This window comes from Taurulus bubalis (assembly GCF_910589615.1).
Source record: "Taurulus bubalis genome assembly, chromosome: 1".
In the NCBI taxonomy this organism is placed as follows: domain Eukaryota; kingdom Metazoa; phylum Chordata; class Actinopteri; order Perciformes; family Cottidae; genus Taurulus; species Taurulus bubalis.
The window spans coordinates 24,830,793-24,843,315 of record NC_136589.1 but is presented as its reverse complement, the minus strand read 5'-3'; the positions used below and the strand labels follow the sequence as shown (position 1 = coordinate 24,843,315).

The following is a 12,523-nucleotide window of genomic DNA, read 5'->3' as shown; positions in this document are numbered from 1 at the left end:
TGTGTGTGTGTGTGTGTGTGTGTGTGTGTGTGTGTGTGTGTGTGTGTGTGTGTGTGTGTAGCATAGTTCGGAGAACGGAGGAGTCAGCATGCTGGAGGATGGACTGCCTGATTTCTACAGCAAGAGAGTTCTACCTGACAGGTAACTCACAAAATCAGTTTGCACATTCAGCTAATGGTTTCACATTATTCTGCTGATCTACAAGTGGCGCTAACGCTCCAAAGAAAACCCGACAGTGGAGCTACAAAGCATAGATAACATATGATTAACCTTTATTAGTCCCACAGCAGGGACATTTGCAGAGTTACAGTAGCAAAGGGGATAGCAACAAGACAGTGAAAAGAAACGGTAAAGGTTTGATAAATAAGTAAACCGGAATAATAGGACTGAGTTATTGTACATATGAAATAGGAACTGTTGATACAGCAAGACAAGCAGGATGAAGACCGCAAGCTAGCACACATGGATTTAAACCAAGCTGATTTCAAGTTTGTAAGAACAAATTGGCTTGGCAGACATTTCATAAGCTGATATGATATTCATTAATCATAATATTGTTGGACAATTTAGGAATACACACATTGCGTTCTGGTGAGCAACAATGAATATAAACAGAAGCTTTCTTTGCTTATCGGGAAAACGCAGAAGGGCACCTTCAACAGCTGAAATGCAAAGTTAGCAACGAGCTGGTGGACGTGATGGAGAATTTAGCAACTAAACAGCCAGCAATGTTGTTCAAGAGGTAGTGGGAACAGTCACCAGGTGGCCATGAACAGGGATCCAAACAAATGCCAACGTTTCTGACCATCTGCTAGATGTGTAAATAAGCAACCGCTTGCAAGTTAAGATGTGATAATATATCCCCACCGTTGCCACCAAGCTGGCAAAAAATAATTTTCATACACGTTTTAGGTCAATCTTAATGTGTCCGTCACCTTCACAACTCCAATAACCTTGGATTCAGGGCCAATGTTGACACTCCGTATGAATATTGCCATGCAGCCAGCGACTGAAACAGTGTCTCCCAAAGCATTCAACCATGAAGGAAAAAGTCAGTGTCATCACGGTCCGCCGTCCTCAACCCTGATTTTTTCAATCATAATTATGGGCTAGTCTTCTCATAATTATCATATAAAAATGATCTCATTCCAATATGTTAAACTCTAATCGTGACACGCTGAGTTAGAATTATGATAAATATCATTCATAATTACGAGGGAACGCTTCTGAGTTTGTTTGTTTTTCTCCCTTTTGATGAATGTAATGTGTTTCAATATTATATTAGTGAAAATGAAATGGAAATGTTATCAGTGTTCCATCACATTATATTTAATTGGACAGAATAACTTTATAGATTTCACCGGAAAGGGGCTGAAGTGAAAGTGATAGAAATCCTGCGGCCTCTTTATAGGGGTATTTTTATTTTATTTTTTTAACGCGTATCTAAATGCATCCTATTAGTGTTGTTTGAAGATGTGAATAACATTGATTTTAGAGGGTGAGATGCTCAGTCTTACTCTCTGGTGCATCTGCTTTGGACACAAAATCCAATAACACTAATGCCGTGTTCACACCAAAACAGTTGCGAAATATTCGCGCGTCCAGATTACATGTTAAGTCAATGCACAGCCGCCTTAGGTTGCGAAAGGTTGCCGGGCGTCGCGATAGAGGCGAAACGGCGTTGCGAATTACGGAAGCGCATTGCATTCACTGGATGAAAAAAAAGTAGACCCCTTTTCTCGTAATTACGAGATCCTGATCTCGTCATCAGAGATCTTTTCTCGTAATTACAAGATCTATTCTCGTAATTACGACATCCTGATCTCGTAATTACGAGATCCTGACCTGATTACGAAAGGTGCCATACTGGCCACTGTATGGCATGTATGTGTACAGGCGTCTTCTTATACGGTTCCGTTGCCTTAGCTACTCCTTGAGGATCTAGGATTTTTAACAGATGCCGCACAGTTCTTTGAGTCACTGCAGCATCCCCGGCATAATTATAGTCTGGAGTCTTTAAGTGATGGTTCGTAAAGGTTTATTGAACTCACCGTAAGAACTATGAAGAAAAACGGAAATAGCAGTTGGTTAGCTTAAGCTCTGACACAGACAAAAAACGTAACCATCTAAAACAATATTTTCTCAAAAAATGAACTTGAACAGGTGCAAACCTTGTGCCCATATCAGCCAGGTGCTAAACTAATACATCCATAACCTTTTTATCACTGTATTCCATTGTTATGGCAACTTTTCCTGTCTGCCCGTTTCTTACTAACAACTTCCGTTTTTTGTACCTTCAGAATAAGAGCGCAACCGGAAATGCACCGACTGCAATAACAAAACGGACTAAAATAAAGGACAAAAAAAAAAAGGAACAAACTATTACAATACTTTAAACTCTCAGAGGTCCGTTACAGTCACTACCAAACCAGATTGGATGCATTTAAAATGCATGAATTTGTATGCATGAAGCATCCCGTGTTGGTTCAACTGCTCCTGCAGAAACAGAGCGACATCCAGCACGTCAGACTGGGCTTTCCGCCTGAACAATCCTAACGCCTTGAGATGCCTGCGCAGTGTTGACATACTCAATTTAATACCATCCTCATTTTTTAGAAACATCAGTATTTCCCAGTGTCTCAAACCGAGAAGGTAATAATAGCAGATTAACTGCGATAGCGCCATAATTGCCACTGAGAGAGGATTTACAGACGTTTCCTTTTTCTTTTTCTTTTCTCGTAATTATGAGATCAGGATGTCGTAATTACGAGAAAAGATCTCTGTATTGCCCGTGAATACAGATCTGTAGCAAAGCAATTATATACTGAAGAAACTCAACTATTTGCTTTCATTGAAAGAACAATAAAGCTCGACCAAGCATGTTTTCACTCAATGTTTTGGTGTACAGGCCTGCGACTTTCCTATTTTTTGTTCACTAATCACTCCCATTAGCCTTGTTTGCTGCTAGCTACTAGCTGTGAACATAGTGGAGCATTTAGCAGCTAAAAAGCCAGATATTTCCCTCAGGAGTTTGAGGAAACCATAAACTGAGCTAAAAGGAGGTGGAATATTCTCCTCCTAGGTTGGACAGAAACTCAAAATGCTAATTCTGCTGGATTAATAAATAGTTTGCTAACAAGTTTTCCGTATCAACTCAACGGGTAAATTATATGTTGACGTTGTGTTTACAGCTTGTTTTACAAATTGACCAGAAAAGCAACCATTACAGGTTTAAAGCAGCACTTAGTGTCAGTCAAGTTACATTTTAGTGTGACCAAAATCAGATCCATTATATCTTTACGGAAATTATTTAAAAAAATGCTAAGACTAACATGAAAAACTACAACAAGTGAAAAACTTCGGCGTATCCTCCTTCAGGCTAACGCTACACCAGCAATCGGTCAATATTTCATAAAATATTATGAGTGGTACACTGGGTTAACGATGATAATTACACATTTGAGATCGGTTTTAAGCTAGCCATCTATTAGTAATTAGTAGTAACTTACTTTATTCGGGTTTATCATAAAATCGTTGATTTAGATTGTAGCGTAAACATATACGGTTTAAAATCAGCACTACAACTCTACCCCAAAAACCACATGGAAAATAGTAGTTCCTAAACAGTTACAAGGTCACATGACAGTATGTGGTTAATGCTCACCAGCAGCGCATGAAAAAGATTCATCGAGGCAGCATAAACTGTGCCTACTGCCTTCTGTCACATATATTAAACCATCTGCACAGGCCCACTCAGAATGAAAAAACAACAACATTATGGTCAAATGGTTCATTAACTTAAGTAAATAGAACGTACACTGGTCAATAATGGTTGATGGCTAATTGGCATTAATGCTGCAACTGTACTTTATCCGTCTTTATTAATAAACCTCTACGATCCCCCCCACCCCCTCCACCTCCTTCTCTCCCCTTCAGTCAGTTGTCGTCCCTCCATCAGGGCCAGTCGCTGAGGAGAAAGAAAAGACGCAGCGTCTTGTCCATTTTCTCCGGCTTCCGCAAGAACCGCAACTCCACCATCTCTAATCAGGACTCTGAGTGAGTTTTGCAGCACAGGGTTCTGGGAGTGGAAGGAGGGGATGAGAGTAACATTTAAGTGCTCCGGCCCGGGGAATGAGATGGCTGTTAAATGAATCCGGCGGCAGGCGTTAACGTCACTTCATTGCTTCATAAATATTTTAATGGAAGAAAATATTTCGCTGTCTCCAACTGTTTTCCCCTTTGCTTTTGAGTTCTATGGCATTGCATGCGTTCGAGCTGCCGTTAGTTTAAAAAAAAAACTAGCATTGGAGGAAGGCGGAAGACTTATTTTAAGCAAATACATTATACAGATTAATAACTGTGGGCAAAGAAATGCACTCAGTACGCTCCCCTTGTAAACGTCACCTTTTGTTAAAAGGAGTTACAGGAGAAAAAGGCACTCAGTGAGAGCTGCGATTGCTTTTCAGCCGACTGAGGTGCTTACAAATTGACCTTAAAGGAATTGTGACAAAAAACTGGTGACACAGTTGCCTGTGCTGTTTAACAGCCGGGCTGCGGCGCTGGAGTCCCGCTCTTAAATGGAGGCCAAGTTATACAGCTGTCGAAGGAGCAGAATGACGATGTGTACAACGTAGTCTTTTACCTGCAGATTGTTGCTCAGCGATCAGCAAGCGCGTTCTTTGTTGCATTCACTCTGCCGCCTCCTGCACCACAATCCTTTTGTCTTCAAGAGTTGTATTTATTATTTATGTTATTTTGTACTTGTTGTCATTATGCAACACAGACATGCACAACAAAACGCAGTTGTAGCCCATTTGGAACATGAGAAAAACATGACGAGCAAAGCAAAAACTGTAGAGCATTCCTGTGGGGCTTCTTTTTTTTTGATTCGGGAGGAATGTAAACGGCAGCAACGATAAACAATCCTCTGGGCAGATAATATGGCGTCATGCGTCTCATTTTCCTGCGACCAGACTAGCTGGGTTAGCTTCCATCTCAGCTCCTCCCCATGTCTTGTCTGTGGTCTTATCCCCAGACACTTCTTCACATCGTCCCACGCCTCTCGTGTCAAACCTCAAACTTATAAAAGTGCATATATAAAATTCACTCAATCAAAATCTCTCTCTTTTTTTTTACGTGTTCGCTCCAGCAGCACCTCAGAGAACGTCTACTCGATGATTCACCACCCCAAGGAGGCTGGGAGGCCGGAGAGCACCGTTCCTGGAGCCAATGGGACCGTGGCTTCACCTCGGCTCGCCAGTCCCTCCAGCCTCATCCAAAGACAGGTGCGGTGTTCGGGACAGTCACAGTGGGGAAACGGCAAATCCTGAACCAGCTCCGAGGATGCTGCGCTCAAGCCAACTGTGACCTTTTGACCTTTGAATGCATTGGTGACGCTACGCTAAGTGTGTGTTTTGATTTACAAAGGGCCAAAATATCTTGGCACACGCTATGTTGTTGCTCTCTGGACTAGTGCCCCAATCTGTTGGTTGCTAAATGCAAATGTGAAACTATTTCATCACAAAGTGCATCAATGTTCCCAGTGTGATCTGTGTTGTATGTGTGTTCTTTGTCAGACATGTGGCCTATTTTAAATCTCTGCCCAAAGTCCATGGATCCTCACTGAGCCTTGAGAGGCTTTGAGGACATCCCCGGGAAAATGAGGGATAATTGAATTTCTGTATAATTGAATTCACTAGAATTACGAAGTGTTAATCGTAGCCCTCACTCTCACCACCAGTCTAGACGGTTAAATTATTCAGTACATCATCGACAACAGGGAGTCCTCAACACAGTGTTTCCCCTATTGTTATATTAGGGGGGGTGCCCCCCTGTCATTTTTCCTATAGCGCCAGATAACAGTCATTTAAGGTTCTCTTTCCTATAGAACAGTTCTACACCTTGTTCTGTAATGAAACTAACTAAACGGCCGTATGTTATTGATCGTATCTACACGACAGCATGTCATTTCTGTCTCTGGTCGCGCGTCTACTTCTCTGCTCTGTGTCACGCACGGAGGAGTTTGGCTGCGATGCACACAGACACGTGCGCGCGCACACAGTGGACAGAGAGAGAAAGCGGCGAAAAATATGTTGCGTGCTTTACACAATGGGATTTGCTGCATTAAGCAATCACTTTTTTAAGCTATCAGCTATCACTTTTAAAGCCTAACAGTTAATGTATTTGCAGGTCAAGACAAACATCCGCAACAGCCTGTGGAGCTCGATAAATGACGTTTCTGACTTCGCATATCGAGAGGCTCTGGAAAAATTCTTTCAAAAGCCCGAAAAATACACTGCAGTGACAAAGCCTGCACACTTTGTGGTGGTCATTAAAATACATGAACACCATGTTTCCTTTAAGTCAGTATTTATAAAACTGGGGCGTATTTCAGGTGGGGTGCAAAAGATTTTAAATGTTCACCGTATGCCGTTTATAGATTACGCTTGTGTATGCGCGACTCGCCGATTCTTGGCATTTTGCCAAAAGCCGATTTATGAGATCTCCCTGGGGTCGTCTTTTCTGCTGTTGCGTCTCTCATCAGCATACAGATCTCAGCTCAACATTGAGCATGAATGGAGTGGCTGTATCAAATCTACAACCCCGTTTTAAAAAGATGTGTAGAGGAAATCAGCTCACTGCAGCCACTAATACTGATACAACGTGATGCTCACACATCTGCATTCATTGTGTTTTCTTTTGCAACAAAAAAAAATTAGTTTATAAATAGATATATAACTTTCTTTTCTTTTTTCTAACAGTGATAGCACTTTTCTTTTCTCTTTTGTCTGATGGAGCAATCTGGTTTACTTGAAAGTGATTGCAATGTTCTTTATTCTATTATTTATAAATGCACAGATGAAGTCACTAGTAGTACTTTGAGGTACCACTATGTAGTGTGTCTCTCCACCCCCCCCCCCCCCCACCCCCCCCACCCCCCCCCCCCACCCCACACACACACACACACACACACACACACACACACTTCAACAGTATATTATAAGTATATTGTGAAGGGACTGAAGGGACTTTTCTTAAAGTTTAAGGACTCATTTATCCTTTTTCTTTTTTGTCCTCCTTCAGCCCACAGACCTGGTCAGCATGGTGTACAGCTGCATCGGGGCAGAAATTGAGGACTCGGATGGGAGCAGCACCTGCGACATCAAAGAGATGGACCAAGATGCTGACCGCACGACCACCATCTCCGACGTCCCTGCAGATACTCAAACTAATGGCTACGTGGCGTCCTCCAAACACCAGACGGAAAGACAGATGGAGAAGGGGCGGCAGGAGAGGATCGTACCCCTGACAGACTCACGGACTGACACAGAGGAGGACAGGGAGGTCGGCGGAGGCGGGAGCGCGGCCCCCTGTGGGCCGAGGCCGGAGCCACCTCCGCAGAGCATCAAGCCCAGTCTAGCTGTTATGAGGCAGCGGCACCTGCAGGAGAATTTAGGTACTGCAGCTACGACATCAAGTGAAGTTGTATTGTAGGATTGTTCTGGCTCAGTTTGAACCACAATTTTAAAGAGCAAGACTCTTCATACAAACAAACCTGATCTGAAAACGCTGAACATGCACAAAAGGCAAAATCACATGCTCAGTCCAAGCATGTCTACTTGTTTTAACCTGCTCACTCTATTTTAGTCGTTGATTAAATTAGCAAGTTATTTTAATTTCTTTGGTTTGATAAACATAAACTTATGCAGTGACATGCAATCACATTTCATGCCTCAAATATGAAAATGGGATTAATGTAGCATAGAGTCAGACTCTGAATCTCGTAACATGATGATAACATAATATTGTCAGATAGATACTGATGCTTTGGTATAATTACGATAAAATGAAGACCACTCTGTAATTATATTTTTTAATCCATTTTCTAATGCAACATGTGGCACCTTTTTTGTTATTCATAATGGATTCATAATTACTAGTAATAGTGTAACCTTAATGATGAATTTTCAGATCTGCCTTTTTCATAATGCCAGCTAATAATACTGGATCACAGTGATGCAAGCTCTCTGGGGGAAAAGCTCAGAAGAAGCCACATTAAAAAAAAACGTATACGGTAAAAGAAAAAATAGATCAGCATCATTAAAAGAAGATTTGTTCAAGACAAGTCTGTCAAAGTGAGTTTAATGAGAGACAACAGTACAAGCAGACAGAGATCTGGTTGGCTTAGTCCCAAAGGCACGCCGTCCTAAACTATAAGGGCCTTAACAGAGACGGCCATTGTTAGGAGCTATTGTTGGTTTCAAGTCTAGACTTCGTAATGAGCAGAACCTCCACAGCTACAAAAGCAGCACTCTGGCTCTAAGGGAATTAAGAGATCGGTACAATAGCCCTCGGCCAGAAAACGATCATCCCATAAAATCAATGAAAAGAATTGGGACAGAAAAGTACGCTTTTTATACTCGTTGCATCCATATATGCACTGCAATATATATTAATAATAACTGCTCCTTTTTTTTTTCCTCATTCACCGAAGACGACATCAGTGACAACCCATCAGCATGTCATCCTTCGTATAAGCATATGCACATACATATTAACAAGTTGCCAGCAAATATGCATATCCTTTTGTCTCGAAGTTGTAGAAAGCACTTCAGGTAGAAAATGTAGAGCATACATAGTCCATACTTACGGAAGCTTTTAGTTTTTTTTGACTTATTCTTCTGTTTTTCTTTGTGCTACATAGGTTTGGCAGCGATTTCTTTCTTTCCCAGTCTAGTTGAGGCTTACTACTCCTCGATGTTCACACTGAAGTGTTTTTCCTTTTTGATTTTCCAGCAAATCTCCGATGTCGTGATAAGAACTGTGCTGGCTGTGTTTTTGTCTCCCCAGAAGAGGCGGGAAGGCTGCAAGGAGAAGAAGACCAGAGTGAAAGAAGGCACGAGGAGAAGCAGTGGGCACGAGGGCCGGAGGCCCAGCATCCTCTGCTGCTCAACAAGGTATGTACAACATGTAAAACAGAACGAGGAAAACATTTAGTGCTAACAGACCGACGCATTGACATGACACACAAACACTGCGTTCGTCCCTCAGTCTGGTCTCGACCTCTCGAGAGACGAGACTTCTCCGGAACAAAAGGCCGCGGCCGCGGCCTCGGCCAAAACCTCACCTGTGAGTCCAGGCGAAGAACCGACCAATGGCCAGAGGAGCTCGCCTCCTGCTCAGCCAATCACTCAAGAGGAGGGAGCCGCTGAGAGGAAAAGCCCGGCAGCATCGGCCACGCCGGGTATGGAAGCAGCAGATCCTGTCAGTCAAGGTGGAACAACTTTACTTTTCTTGAGATTTGGTAGATAACTCGTGATTTAAAAAAAAGTGGGGTGTAATCTTTTTAGATTTCTTTTTTTTGGAAAACGTTTTAGATTCTTTTATTGTTCTGTATAGTCATTGTCGATCTATTGCGAATATCTGATTTCTACTAGTTAGAATAAAGTGGCAACATACTGTATAGAATGTTGATGATGACATCTTTAAGGCCATTTAGAAAGAATAAGCTCTGATGATGATGATGATGATGATGATGATGATGGAGGTTTTTGTGATTGTTCCACCAACCAGATGAGGAAGAAGGTCATAACGGAGTTCCAGCAACATCGCGTCACACCAGGAAGTCCAACTCGTTTGACATAGGTACTGTACGTCTGACACTGTGGTTACCTCATCTGTCATGCACACATTATGATGAACACGGCGTGCGTGCATCTTTGAGTTCTACGCATGGATGTCTGAGACAGATGCACATATCTGTGTTTTGTTGTTCATAATTCATGACAATGGCGCAATGCCGTTTATTGTTTATCATCAAAAGAAAGCGTTGCCTTATTTGATGTGCTCCCATGCCCGTAGAGCTTCCTGGCTGCGTACCACATTGCTGCTTCATCCTGCAACCCCTCTTTCTGTTCCTACACCCCACTCTTCTGTGTGTTCTCGTCCCATTTCCCCCCGCCCCCACTAACTCCCCCCAGGCATGGAACGGGACAGCCCCTACGATCTGGAGAGATCCTCAGATTGCAGATTCCCTGTGACAAAGACCCGTTTCCCCCAGTACAGAAACAGATCTCTGGACTGCCCTGCTGGGACCAGGTGTATGTATCTGTTTCACTTCCTGCCAATATGTGTGGTGTGACAACCATGTAGCAGGAGGTTTGCAAGTGTTCACCCTTGAGTTTTTGAAGGGTTTATTGCAATACAATCATTGCTATCTGATATGTGTACAGTTTACATTTTGCAAAAGCTCAACTGTCGGCTTTTTCAGAGCCCTGCACATGGATGAGTCATACCCTACATATTGAATGCATGCTTGTTCTGGTATTTCATGAATGGCTGACCAAAGAAATAAATCACAAAACATCATTGTAAGATGTAATTTGGCTGGCAGCCGGATGTGACACTGCCTGGATAAGCGCGCTATTAAATGAGCCCTTACCATTTTTTTTTTCCAAACACAGAGAACTCACTCCTGCTTTAATTTGAGCTGATTCCTTTTGATACTATGTTGCATTATTGAGATAATTGGCAGCCGTGTTTAGCTGATTCGTCTACATTCTACACCAGTTTGGCACTGAAGATGAAAACCCTGTGGCAGTGGAGCACCGGCGGCACTAATGACATGGCAAAACCACTGCCAATTGCCTCTATAATACAGAACTGTATATCAAGAATCTGCTGTATGAGACTAAATGACAATCATCAACACAATGTCAGAAATGTAGCATAACAGCCAGTTATATAGAAAGTTTGGAAGCGAGGTGGCCCTCTGTGCCCCGTCTGATTACATTTTAGGACAGGCTGACTCATCGAGTCGAGACTTCTTATTACTTATTACTTCTTATTACTACTTATTATCACCTTTATAAAACAGATGTTGTTAGCAAACATAGAACAACATTAGCATTCATTTGGAGTATAGTAGCCTATAACCAGGATGAACTTGATGAATGGAAATCAAATTTTCATTCCCCTTTCAGCATTTAGCAGCCAAATGCTCCACTACGCTCACTAGCTAGCTTTGTCTTTTCTGCTGTTTGGTACCATGCAAGAAGAGTACAGTTGGTTTATTTATTTAGAGTGTTTTATTTTGTTGCCGAAAACAGGTGTCTGCTGTGGTTTAATAAAAGGATGTCGGGAGCTGAGTTGCGTGCCAGAAATCCCAAACAATGATCCAAGAGCTGAAGGGCAGCTGCATCGTCGGGTGATGGTTCTCCGTTGGTTGATTTGGCACGACATAGTCTATTGATTAGTGCAGCTTTTGATTAGTGCAGCTTTAAACCTGCAATAGCTTGACTATTTCTGGGTGAACAAAAAAAACTTATTAAAGTTGATGTGGTGAACTTGTCTGTTGCCTATTTACAAATCAAGCACATACGCAGCAGCATTACCATTCAGTCGGAGTCGCGTTTGTGTTCAACTGATGAATGAAAGTCCAATATTCACTTCAGCTCTGCCGCTCAAAAAGGAACTCCGGGTATGGGTGATACTTTTCTGTGGGTTTGTCTCTACTCGTAAAACCACAAATGTTGATTAGTTCAGCTTTACAGTTATGTAGTGACATTGTCTCTGCTTCTTCAGGTTATGAGAGTACCCAGCTTGGTAACAGAGACCTGCTATGACGTTACCAGTGGACTGGAGGAAACTTGCTGGCCAGGAAATACTGGAACAAGGAGGACTGGAGAGAGACAAGCTTTTAAAACTGTGTGGACTGGAATGAAGAGGCTGCAGCAGCTACTCTTTTTCTTCTTCATTTTTTTTCTTCCTTTTTAATCCATGTAAACATGTGTTGCTGAAAATGCATGTACTGGTATGCTTTCTGTCCGGTTGTACCTGCTATGTTATTTCTCAGGCATAAGGAAAAAGCTCTGACCTGCAGTACATACAGCACTCCGTAGTTCAATGTCTCTCCAGTGGGCTCATCATGAACCCTTTTATGCATTTGTGTAAAATAATTTAATGCCGTCTGCTCATCTCCCACCCCGTCTTTTACTGACAATCTGTGACTACTAAAAGTGAGTTTGTACTGCATTTATCCGAATGGAGACGTAAATATCAAATATAAAACTGCACTAACCATCGTGGTAACCTAACAATCATGTTTTTAATTGTGATCTTATGTCATTTGATAACTGTGTAACTATGTATTTTATTTTTTTTGTGTATGCTGATGTTGATTATTGAGATATGCGTCATCATGCACTGAGCACTCCCATCTCTGCAAGAGTATTTAAGTATCCCTTACAGTTTGAATCTGATTTTGCAGACCTAAAAATTAGTATATTTTCTAAAAATGGTTCTCCAAATCAGAATAAATAAAATTGACTTTACACAAGGAACTGTATCGCTGAAGTCATGTTTATGAGATGATTTGACACATAAGGGTCGGTCATTATTATTATTAGTCATGGGGTGTACGACTAAAAACTAGGTTTTCTCTGTGGCTCTGGAGAGCTTTGTCAAGTCAAGAAAATAACCCCAGGTGATGTCAGGGTTCACTTGGCTTGGTCTTTGAAAACAA

The 12,523-nt window shown here is 41.9% G+C and overlaps 1 protein-coding gene across 1 annotated transcript in view; it reads left to right on the top strand.

The window, feature by feature from the left end:
- The window catches only part of carmil3 (capping protein regulator and myosin 1 linker 3), a 76,627-nt gene extending 64,366 nt beyond the window's left edge, over positions 1-12,261 (top strand). Inside the window, exons 32-40 of the mRNA XM_079220264.1 lie at positions 62-141; positions 3,937-4,056; positions 5,153-5,285; positions 7,084-7,456; positions 8,851-8,957; positions 9,052-9,274; positions 9,574-9,645; positions 9,981-10,100; positions 11,584-12,261. Coding sequence (XP_079076390.1) covers positions 62-141; positions 3,937-4,056; positions 5,153-5,285; positions 7,084-7,456; positions 8,851-8,957; positions 9,052-9,274; positions 9,574-9,645; positions 9,981-10,100; positions 11,584-11,624 — 1,269 coding nt within the window. The 3' untranslated portion in view covers positions 11,625-12,261. The remainder of the gene's footprint in view (positions 1-61; positions 142-3,936; positions 4,057-5,152; positions 5,286-7,083; positions 7,457-8,850; positions 8,958-9,051; positions 9,275-9,573; positions 9,646-9,980; positions 10,101-11,583) is intronic.
- Positions 12,262-12,523: the final 262 nt, after the last annotated feature.